Source organism: Phacochoerus africanus, chromosome 10 (genome assembly GCF_016906955.1).
Source record: "Phacochoerus africanus isolate WHEZ1 chromosome 10, ROS_Pafr_v1, whole genome shotgun sequence".
In the NCBI taxonomy this organism is placed as follows: Eukaryota; Metazoa; Chordata; class Mammalia; order Artiodactyla; family Suidae; genus Phacochoerus; species Phacochoerus africanus.
The window spans coordinates 38,390,618-38,402,719 of NC_062553.1; the positions used below are offsets into that span (position 1 = coordinate 38,390,618).

A 12,102-nucleotide genomic window follows, 5' to 3' on the forward strand; every position below is an offset into this window, starting at 1 on the left:
AAGAAAGGACCTGACCATTACACAAAATGTCAAGAGCCTGTCTTTAGAGATTCTAAATTCTGAACTGAAAAAAAAAGCAAATAACTACAGAAGAATTTATTCGTGGCTCATGCCCGTGAGGTAGGGCAGGGAGTTTTTTGAATCCACCGCACTTAATTGTGCAAATCTGTACTAGCTCCTACAGTGTGTTTTTTAAATTGTGGGAGTGACATCAAATTTAGAGCGTGGTGACCTGCTCTTTTTGGGGGGAAAAAAAAAAAACAAAACTGAAATGAAAGGAATAGAAAATATCAGTGTGCAGAGCATAGAGGAAGGCTGCCCATTCTTGAAACTTTTATTTTAGAGGTCTCTCTCTGTATATATATATAATTGGATGTGATATAAAATGCATGAGCAATGACCACAGTTAAAAAAATAGTTGGAAAGCCACTGCCCTATAAGATGCTGAGTGATACTAGTTCATTGGCTCCTGTGAACTAGACCCGTGGTATCTTCGGGAATAGGGAGGTGGAGAACTATGACACAGAGCCTGTGCTGCGCTTCAGCCAGCAAAAGGGCATCTGCGGGACTGAGGCACACAGTCAGACTGCATGGCTGCAGGGGAGGCTGAAGAAACAGGAAAACCTCCCGAAAAAGGCTTCCTGTCAACAACTAATGGGGTGACGTGGCAGAGGCCATGAACTCTTATGCCTCCACTGCACCTATTTGAGCCCAAGGAAGTGTCCCTGCGGATGAATGGCATGTGCGTTATATGAGTGCATTTAATGTCTTTGCAGAGAGACAGAGCAGTGACATGGACGGAATCCTTGATAGCAAGGCCTCTGGGGCCCTTGAATATAGATATTTATAACAATTGTATTTATTTACTTATCTATTGGCTGCCCATGGCTTATGGAGTTCCCGAGTCAGGAACTCTGTCTGAGCCAGAGGTGCAACCTATGAGGCAGCTGCAGCAATGCTGGATCCTTTAACCCACTGTGCCGGGCTAGGGATCAAAACTGCATCCTGGCGCTGTAGAGATGCTACTGATCCCACTGCATCATAGTGGAAACTCCTTTTTTTCTTTTTTCTTTATAAAAATTGTAGAATAAATATTTTGTGATCTGTTTGATGTAAACTTTTCTGGTTTAGGAGACAGTTGTTTAGCGAACTGACGTATCAGTTGCAGGAACAGGTCTTGAATAGACTAACACGACCAGGGCAATGGGCAAGCCTGTGCTCTTTGCCACAATGATTGTTCTAGAAACTGGCAAATGTCCCCGCTAGGGCCAGTGAAATGTGACAAGAAGTGTGCTGAAAGCATTGAGGAAAGGGGCTGCTTCTCTTTCAGGAGAGCATTTTTGGAAGTGACCCTCGCTTCTGCTGAGCACTGCTATGTGTAGACATAAGCTGACTTGCAGAGAAGAGCAGAGCCTGGACAACCGCAGAGAAACAGCCAGAAACCTCCCCACAGCTTACCAAAGCACGCTCTAACTCTGGGCTAGCTCCGCTCTGTGAGCTGGTAAATCTACGTTTTGAGTTGGATTTTCCATCTAAAAACTATCTAAATGGACACAACTATCAATTTTCTCTAACCGAATCAACGGAAAAGAGACAGCCCTTGGTACTGGCTGAAATGAGGCATCTGAGGGAGCTGGCTTCATCCTAGACAAAGCAGCGACCAGTGTCACAGGCAGAATCTCAGCCACAGGAAAGAGATCTAGAGAGCTGAAGCTGCCTTGTCAGTGAGTTTCAGGGCCACCCTCTTTAAAACTGTTTGATAAATTTTAATAGACTTTTTACTGTTCTGCTGCACATTAATGTATATAGCCTGTGCACACATGTGAGTCTAAGCATGCTAAAAGTTAAAAAAAAACCTTTTTTACAGCAGAAATTGACACACCACTGTAAATCAACCATACTCTGATGAAAAGAAATACTCTTGAAAAAAATCCATTTTTACTTCATATTTTTAAAGATGAAAAATTAGACGATTCTTTAATTTCAGACGTAGTCTGCTGGTGACTAACTGTGCTATTCACATTTAGATCCCAAATTCGATTTTTACCTTTGACCTTATGCTGACCTTAACAAGGAAAGATCCTGAGGTTAAATCCTTCATTCGCATGATCCTTAACTATAACGATCCTATACATACTGTAAGAGAAAACCCAAATCCTTACCTCTGCATCTTCCAACTCAACATCTAAAAAGTCAAAATCCTTGAAAACGCCAAACTGTTGTTCACTGCTGTTATCTTCCACAGCTACTTCTTCCTCATGAATTATGTCCTCTGTTGCAGAAATGAGGCTAGTCTGCTGGTCACCGACTTCCAAATCCTCGTTAGAAGAAAATACAACCTGACTCCCAGCCAAAGACAAAACAAAACAAGACAAAAGGCCATCCATCAGCTTTGTCACTCTGAATGTGGGCCATCAGTGGCCCCAGAGCCACCCCAGGCCTCATCTGTCCATGGGCTGAGACTCTAACTGGGTGAATACTGAATTAGCAGAGTGGTCAAATGTCACCAAGACCATAGGTTTTTCATTCTTCGTTAACGCCACTAAGTTTTGGGGAAGTGAGACAAGGCAAGCAAGGAGACAATCATTTCTGTTTCTTTTCTTTTTTTAATTTTTTTTTGGTCTTCTTGCCATTTCTTGGGCCGCTCCTGCGGCATATGGAGGTTCCCAGGCTAGGGGTCTAATTGGAGCTGTAGCCACCAGCCTACGCCAGAGCCACAGCAACTCGGGATCCAAGCCGCGTCTGCAACCTACACCACAGCTCACGGCAACGCTGGATCGTTAACCCCCTGAGCAAGGGCAGGGATTGAACCCGTAACCTCATGGTTTCTAGTCGGATTCGCTAACCACTGCGCCACAATGGGAACTCCTGTTTCTTCCTGGTCTAACAGGACTGTTCAAAGCTTCACACAGCTCATCACGATTACTCACTGATGGATTCTTCGGGAGGCCAGATTCTGGACCACAGAGAGAAAGCACATTCATTAGCTTTTCCCTTGTTCTTCGCTAAACAGAAAGAAAAATCAAACGTTAGGGTTACCGATAAAATACGGCAAAATTCTGAAGTGATCATACGTATAATAAAACGGATCCTTCTGTTCTATGAACTTTATGTACCTGTGATAACTGTGGCCTCTTCCAGCTCACAGGCACCAAGGCATTGGAGTTAGAACCCGAAGAAGTGGAAGAAGTGCTCCTGGTCACGGCGATCACCTTCGGCTTCCCATTTCTTCCGGCCGCGCTATGCTGATCGCCGTATTTATTCCCAATGATTGGTGTCTACACAGAAATAAAATGCCAGTGTTTGACTCAAATAATTCAATATAAACAAGTTAATGGTGTCTCTATAATGCTTTTTTTTTTTTTTTTTTTGCTTTTTAGGGCCACACCCACACTCATGGCAGATGGAGGTTCCCAGGCTAGGGGTCGAATCAGAGCTACAGCTGCTGGCTTACGCCACAGCCACACGGGATCCAAGTGAGTCTGCGACCTACACCACAGCTCCTTAACCCACTGAACGAGGCCAGGGATTGAACCCACATCCCTCACGGATACTTGTCAGGCTCGTTACTGCTGAGCCGTGATGGGAACTCCCAGAATGACATTTTTTTACAACCAACCAACCAACAACAACAACAAAAAAAGTGTAAGGAGAAAGATTACTTAGCATAAGGTATATGTTACCAAAAAAAAAAAAAAAATCAAAGATAATGATAATGTCTTTTTTTTTTTTTTTAACTCAAAAGTTTTCGCTTTATTGGAAACAGGTCTCTAAGGAGACTATTGGTGAGCTTATTCTTACTTAATTTTTTTATTTTTATTTTCTTTTTATGGCTGAACCCATGACATACAAAAAATTCCCAGGCTTGGGGTTGAACTGGACCTGCAGCTGCAGGCCTAAACCACAGCCACAGCAACACCAGATCAAGCTGTATCTGTGGCCTGTGCCGAAGCTTGCAGCAATGCTGGATCCTTAACTCGCTGAGCGAGGCCAGGGATCAAACCTGCGTCCTCACACTGTGTTGGGTTCTTACTCCTCTGGGCCACCATGGGAACTTACTTATCCCTACTTTAGAGATCTGCTCTCTTTAAAAACCACCATCTTCACCTTTCCCCCCATGGCTATACAATATGTCCTCTTGAAAGCTCAGAAAATATTAAAATGATTTAAAAAATCACCTGTCATCTCTCCACTCAGATTTAATGTCTCTCAACATTTTGGTATTTTCAATAAAGTCCTGTAAATATTCCAGCTAAGTTAACAACTTCAAAGAGAAAGATATCTATACAGTGTCTTACTGCAAACCTGATGTGTAATATTTCCAAAATGTATTTTGGCAACATACCATGATCTAAAACTTGTGTGTATGTATTTGGTGTTGTGAAGTGTCTTGAATTTGAATATAGGATTTAAGCCCGTGTGCATGTCATACACGGCTCCTTATGATCTGGTTCCTGCTTATCTCCCCAACTTCAGCTTCCACCACTCCCTCCTCAGCTTCACACTACATACAGCAAAGCTGAACTTGTTCTCTAGGCAAATGGTGCCTTTATGGACCTATATGTTGTCACCTCCTCTGCATGGAATATACACCAAGCAAACCCCTAATCACTTTGAACACTGCCTCCAGACTTCCAAGGAGGCCTATTATAATACCGCCTGTGATTTGTTTATGTGCCTGCCTCTCCCTGCTCTGCAGGAATCCTTGGACCGTGTGGGATTCATCTCTGTTCCTCTAGGATATCTCCAGTGCCTACACATAGCCGGTAACTAGGGATTTTTGATGAAACAAATAGAAATTAAGTATTTGATATCTATCAAATGTTCTGGCGATGCATATCACGGCTTCAAACAAAATAACAGTTACATCATCAGTTTCTGATTTGGAAGAATAGCAAAGCCCAGTTTCTCTGTCATATTCTCATGCTATGTACTCCATGTTAGAAATTCTCAGGTGACATGAACTAAAACATTGGCAGGAAACATACTTTCTATCTTAAAACAACAAACAACAACAACCAAAAAACTGAGTTCTCTTATGGTGTATCAGCAGGTTAAGGATCTGGCCTCACTGCAGTGGTGCAGGTCTCTGCTGTGGCTTGGGTTCAATCCCTGGCCCGAGAATTTCCATATGCTGTGGGCACAGCAAAAGGAAACAAACTATGACAAACAATACATGGGATTTGTATTAATATGTGACATAGGGCTCAGGTTTCCTCTGGGGCTGGCAGGCCCTGCCTCGGTCTAGCCTTAAAACATCAGGCTTCTCAAGTCTAGGTTTATTTTAGCCTTGTTTTTCCCTCCCACAATTTCAACCACCCACCTATATGACACTGAAAACGCTTAAATTTTTTTCTTCCACTCAAGTTTCCCTTTACTCTCTTCAGCTAATTAGAACCACTGTCAGTATGTCCCCAGGTCACTTGAGAGCCAATATATCCAAGACTGAACTCATCACACCCTCCTTCCCCACTAAGATCTGTGCTCCCTGCATTTCCACTCCCTTTGAAAGGCATCAACTTTCACCAAGTTGTCAAAGCAACTGCCCTTGTCTCTTCCTCACTCAGTACCTCCTCTCCTTTCCATCAAACCCCATCAATTACTTCCTCGGACCTCCTGAAAACCATCCCTTCCCTCCTTGCTTCCTCTGTAATTGCCTAGGGATGGTTATTCTAACAGATTCCTTACTGATCCACTTCCTCCCCAGTTCCCCTGGTCTGTTTTCTGTCCGGTTGCCAGAGTGACCTTCCTAAAATGCAAATCCTGATATTTCCTATTCAAGCTGAAAAGCCCTCTAAGAGCTGCTACTGCATCAAGATAAAACCATCCGGTTCCTCTGTCAGACAAGATCCCCATGAGCTTGCTGCTCCTATGGCTTCTGATTCTTCTCTCATCACACTCCACCTTTATCCTCTGTACTCCATGCTCAAGGCATGCCATTCTAATTGGAAGTTTCCACGGCACCGTGCTTTCTCATGCTTGCAAGCCTTCATTCACAGGCTGCCTTTTCTTAGGTGAATCTTCCCTCCCTAAACTTCCATACCTACCTGTCTAGGGTTACTGACTTCTCAACGTTCAGCTCAGAATAGGTTAGGTACACTTGCTATATACGCCTACAGGGCTTTAAACTTACTTCCAACCAAAGCACTTGTCACAATGTGTTTTTTGGTTGTTGCTTTGTTTTGGCCACCCTGTGGCACATGGAATTCCTGGCTAGGGGTCAGATCCAAGTTGCAGTCCATGACTTAAGCTGCAGCTGTGGCAATGCCGGATCCTGAACCCACTGTGCAGAGCGGGGGATCGAACCTATGACCTAGTGCTCTCAAGATGTTGCTGATCCCGTTGCGCCACAGTGAGGGAACTTCACCTGTCACAGTGTTTATCTGCACTTCTCTCCAAGATCTCCAAGAAGCTGTAGGTGTCCCGAGAGTGGGCTTTCTCCCTACTCCCACCCTGTTTTGACAGCACAGTGTCTACTGTGGAGTATGAGCTCAATCAATGCTTGTTGAAGGACAGGAAGAATAAATGAACAAATGAAGATTTCTCATAGAGCATTTTTATCAATTCCTGAGCATCTTACCTCTGATATATCAAAATGAAAATCTAAGGTCTTCCCAGGCAGCTCCTTAGAGACATTATTAAAAATTTTCGTGAAGGATATTTCAGGAGAACCCATATCTCCTCCATAGGTCTTGGGGATATCGTTGGGCACGACAAGGCTTGCCGAGCGAGACACCACCAGTTTTAAGATGTTAAGGGCTTCCTTCCAATAAGGACTCTGGTTTCAAAAAATAATAAAACACGCACAAGTCACAAATACACATTGAACTAGAACTTAGTGTGCACTGTAGACAGTGAAAATATTATTTCTACAAAAACTCTTGTAAGATTTTCGTTTATACTTTGAGGTCCTTAACGGAGGGTCTGAGTTTCAAAAGCAAAGAAAGTTACTATTTGAACCATTAGATTTATGAGCCATCATACACATAATAAATAATACCACCAACTCAAAATATTTCGCATTTTCCCCAATACGTGCTTTATAAATATTATTTTTTTTCCATCAATAAAATGTATTTTTATTATGCCACTATCTCCGGTGGGTTTTTTTCCTCTGCTTTTACTTCAAAGAATACAAAATTAGCATAGTCATCATTTCAAGGAATGGGATAAGGTAGATGTTCAAAGTGAGGATTTTTCCTCCAAAGAATAATCCTCAGTAAGAAAAATATTATTTTAATTTTTATTTTTTTAAAAATGATTTTTATTTTTTCCACTCTAGTTTACTGTGTTCTGTCAATTTTCTACTGTACGGCAAAGTGACCCGGTCACACACACGTATATACATTCTTTTTCTCACATTATCCTCCATCATGCTCCATCACAAGTGACTAGATATAGTTCCCGTTAAATATTATTAATTGAGGAAGCCTAACACAGTAATCTGGCAGTAGGGGTAATAAACAAAGGGGCTGGATATATGTGAACTTTCTAGATGAATGAAGTATACAGCTTTAGATATTTTAAGTCTTAGAGATAAACAATTTTAATGCATTCTTTTATAGGAATAAAAATATTCACACACTAAAAAATTTAGATTTTTGATGACCTGAACCCCAAATAACAAGCGTGAATACTGTGCTGAAACAGTGCCCTCAGTAATTACTGAGTTGTATAGAATGAGCTTTTCCCCTATACCTGGTGACTATGTTTTTGAGTTATTTTTCTACTCTTTAGTTTTGTTTTTTGGTTTTTTTGTCTTTTGTCCTTTTAGGGCCGCACCAGCGGCATTTGGAGGTTCCCAGGCTAGGGCTCTAATTGGAGTTGTCGCTGCCGGCCTACGCCACAGCCACAGCCACAGCCATGTCAGATCCGAGCCGCATCTACGGCCTACATCACAGCTCATAGCAACGCCAGATCCTTAACCCACTGAGCGAGGCCAGGGATCGAACCTGCAACCTCATGGATCCTAGTCAGGTTCGTTAACCACTGAGCCATGACAGGAACTCCAAAATTAAGGAGATTTTAGAGGAAAACTCTGATTTCCAGCTTCTCTTTATAAATTAGAAAATAAGGAAGTTCTGGCCAGAGTGGATCTGTACTCCAATATGGCAACCATTATAAGAAGCTGAATTGTGCAGTTCCTTTTAGATGGGGAATGTGCAGCCCTCTGACTTAGTCATAAATCTATGCCCTCTCTTGGCTACTTGCTTGCCCTGTGGGCTATAAACTCGAACAAAAGGAAGCACATTGAATTAATTAGGAATTCAATGTGCTATGTATTTCTGCAGGAGATCCAGCAACTCTTTGATGAGTTTGCTTCTTTAAGCTTTAGAAAAAAAAGAAAAGTGCTCCAGATTGTTAGGCAGTGAAGCCTTACTTATCACTTCCATTTGCAGGTTTTGCTTTAGTGAATGCAAATATAACTAGAGTAGAAACATGCAGTATTGATCTGTTTAGGCTCTCAAAGAGTTTGCTCTCTTTGATCAGTTGTACCCATAATACGGATCTGTTCATCAAGGCCTTTCTTACAGATAGTTCAAAAGTGAAAGTCAGTCCAGTCCAGGTTGACTTGTCATCATTTACCTTTAAACTAAGTCCGATTTTTGGCATTCCCGTCATGGTGCAGCGGAAATGAATCCGATTAGGAACCATGAGGTTGCAGGTTTGATCCCTGGCCTCTCTCAGTGCGTTAAGGATCTGGCATTGCTGTGACCTGTGGTGTAGGTCGTAGACATGGCTTGGATCCTGAGTTGCTGTAGCTGTGGTGTAGGCCGGCAGCTACAGCTCCCTTTAGACCCCTAGCCTGGGAACCTCCATATGCTGTGGGTGCAGCCCTAAAAAGACCATAACAAAACAAAACAAAACAAAAAAACAACCAACAAAGTCTGATTTTTTGCTTCCTAAATATCTGGCACTTTTTGCCAGACACAAAAAGTAATTCTAAAATGCAGAGTCTCCAAAGAGTTCTCTGTGTCTAAAAGTAATATTTGTTCATTATTTAAAAATAAAAGGTAGAGTCCCAATCATCTTGCCTGGAAATGGGTAACTGCTGCCATCTGTGTGTACTTTTTTTTTTTTTGGCCTTTTTGCCTTTTTAGGGCCAGATCTGGGGCATATGGAGGTTCCCAGGCTAAGGGTATAATTGGAGCTACAGCTGCTGGCCTACACCAGAGCCACAGCAACGCCAGATCTGAGCCGAGTCTGTGACCTATACCACAGCTCATGGCAACGCCGGATCCTTAATCCACTGAGCGAGGCCAGGGGTCAAACTTGCAACCTCATGGTTCCTAGTTGGATTTGTTTCTGCTGCGCCATGGCGGGAACTCCCTTGTGTGTACTTCTTCCAGTAACGACTGAAATGTGTATTTATAGATGCGATCGTTAACAATAAAAAATCAGGAATCATACCAGTCCTATCATTTGGACCCTGCCTTTTGTCACCTGCATGGAGAACACCCTTCCATGTTGTAAATATTCCTGAAAACATGATTTATGAACTAACCACATCCCCCATCTTAAACATGTAATGTGTTTCCGACATTTGATGACTGTAGCTTGTTTTGAGGTGAATACTTGTAAGTTCTGTGGTCACTCACCTGTACATATTTGCCAATGATCTTGATGATCTCCAGGTTAAACTGCTTGACTGGGGCAGCGGAGAGGTCGATGTGACTCAGAAGACTATAGATGATCTGTAGTAATGATTGTTGCATACTGGACAAGCCTTTTTCTAACAGCTAAAAGTAGTATTAAAAAGCATACTGTGATCAGGTTAAAGAAAACGTAATAGTACTTACATTAATGATGTTGAAAACCGTAACAGATTTAACCTAAGAGTTTATGGCTAGATTATCAGGAATCTAGAGAATATGGCAGGTACAAGCGAGCGTCTATTGCTGTTACTTTCCTCACTTCAGAAAGAATTAGGTCATTATTGGAGTTCCTGTTGTGGCACAGTGGTTAACAAATCCGACTAGGAACCATGAGGTTTCGGGTTCGATCTCCGGCCTTGCTCAGTGGGTTAAGGATCCAGTGTTGCCTTGAGCTGTGGTGTAGGTCGCAGACGTGCCTCGGATCCTGCGTTGTTGTGGCTCTGACGTAGGCCAGTGCTATAGCTCTGATGAGACCCCTAGCCTGGGAACCTCCATATGGCCATAGGAGCGACTCAAGAAAATGGCAAAAAGACCAAAAAAAAAAAAAGAAAGAATTAGATCATTATTCTTCATCTGGTTCTTAAGCGTTTTCTTTCTTTTCCTTCTTCTTCTTTTTTTTTTTTTTGCTTTCTTAGGGCCACACATGTTGCATATGGAAGTTTCCTGGTTAGGGGTAGAATCAGAGCTACAGCTGCCAGTCTACACCATAGCCAGAGCAACTCAGGATCCGGCCACATCTGCGACCTACACCACAACTCATAGCAACACTGGATCCTCAACCCAATGAGCCAGGCCAGGGATTGATTCCGCATCCTCATGATTCCTAGTTGGTCAGGTTTGTTAACTGCTGAGCCCTGAAGGGAACTCCCAGTGTTTTCTTTTATATCCTTAACTAATCTAGTTGAACACCCTTTATTTTAGGTTAAGAGAAAAATCGATATATCTCTGTCATCAGAGAATAACTAACTAACTCCAGGTCAATCACACCAGCCACTTCCTACCTATGTGATCTTGGACAAGTTTCTTAACCTTGAGATTTGATTTTTAAAAATAAAACAGTGATACCACTTTCTTCACAGGGTTTGTAGGAGAAATAAATTATATACATATAATTTTAAATACATGTAACTAATTTTTTTTATGTTTTTTATTTAATTTTTTTTTTTTTGTCTTTTTGCCGTTTCTTGGGCCGCTCCCATGGCATATGGAGGTTCCCAGGCTAGGGGTCGAATCAGAGCTGTAGCCACCGGCCTACACCACAGCCACAGCAGTGTGGGATCTGAGCCGCTTCTGCAACCTACACCACAGCTCATGGCAACACCAGATCCTTAACCCACTGAACGAGGCTAGGGATCGAACCCACAACCTCATGGTTCCTAGTCGGATTTGTTAACCACTGAGCCACGACGGGAACTCCTACATGTAACTAATTTTAGTACTGTTGTTAGCAATAATTTGAGAATTATTAATAATAGTAAAACAAGGATAACTTACACTAATAAGAATAACGTTTGGCACAAAGCTTTCTCTTTGTAGAGTAAAAATTAATTGCCCACATGCGGTACCAGCAGGCTGTATCGTGCCACTGCTGGACCTTACAATCCTATGAGGGGGTCTTCAGGGAGTACTAGTCTTACTTTAGTGATGAACTTCAGTGGCATAAAAGTGAAAGCTGGTCCAAGGTACTAAAATTCAAAGCCAGGAGTTGCCGTGAGCTGTGGTGTAGGTTGCAGACGCGGCTGGGACCCCATGTTGCTGTGGCTCTGGCGTAGGCCAGCAACTATGGCTCCGGTTCGACCCCTAGTCTGGGAACCTCCATATGCTTCGGGAGCAGCCCAAGAAATGGCAAAAAAAGACATACACACACACACAAAATTCAAAGCCAATGAAGGAGATTATGTCTGGCTTTATGTTGCTTCCCCTTGTCCTAAAGGTAGAGGTATAAGATAAACCTAGTGATGTGCATTCATGCAGGTTAGGCAGCTATCAGGCAGAGAGCTCACTCTGTCAGCTCATTTAAATATCAAGTTGGTGGCAACAAATGTATCAAAGCCAACACCTTTTAAAAATTCCCAGTAGTCCTGAAGCACTGTCCGGTGCTCACCATCCAGGACTTAGCTAAGTTAAACAGTGTTAGAAGCAATACTTAAAACGTTTATTGAGTTATGAGGTCAACTTTTTCAAAAGGAAAGTATCCCTTCTTCATAAACTGACAAACATTTTTGAAGGTCTCTTTGTCGCTGTCTCCTTCAGTAATTTACTTTTCTAAGCATGAAGTTACCTCTTCAGCAAATAAATACAGTCGACCCTTGAATGACATGGGTTTGAGCTGCATGGGTCCACTTAACATGCAAATTTTTTTCAATAGTAAACACAGGCAGCATCATTTGATCCACAGTTGGTTGACTCCCAGATGCAGAGGGTTGATGGTAAATTACACGGGATT

General features: G+C 42.4%; 1 protein-coding gene across 5 annotated transcripts in view; it reads right to left on the reverse strand.

Annotated features, from left to right (window-relative positions):
• The window catches only part of FRYL (FRY like transcription coactivator), a 309,775-nt gene that overhangs the window by 40,940 nt on the left and 256,733 nt on the right, over window positions 1-12,102 (reverse strand). For all 5 annotated transcript variants that reach the window (XM_047799032.1, XM_047799033.1, XM_047799030.1 and 2 more), the window contains 5 exons: window positions 9,600-9,740; window positions 6,581-6,778; window positions 3,117-3,278; window positions 2,931-3,005; window positions 2,163-2,339 (listed from right to left, as the gene is read on the reverse strand). In XM_047799032.1, coding sequence (XP_047654988.1) covers window positions 2,163-2,339; window positions 2,931-3,005; window positions 3,117-3,278; window positions 6,581-6,778; window positions 9,600-9,740 — 753 coding nt within the window. The remainder of the gene's footprint in view (window positions 1-2,162; window positions 2,340-2,930; window positions 3,006-3,116; window positions 3,279-6,580; window positions 6,779-9,599; window positions 9,741-12,102) is intronic.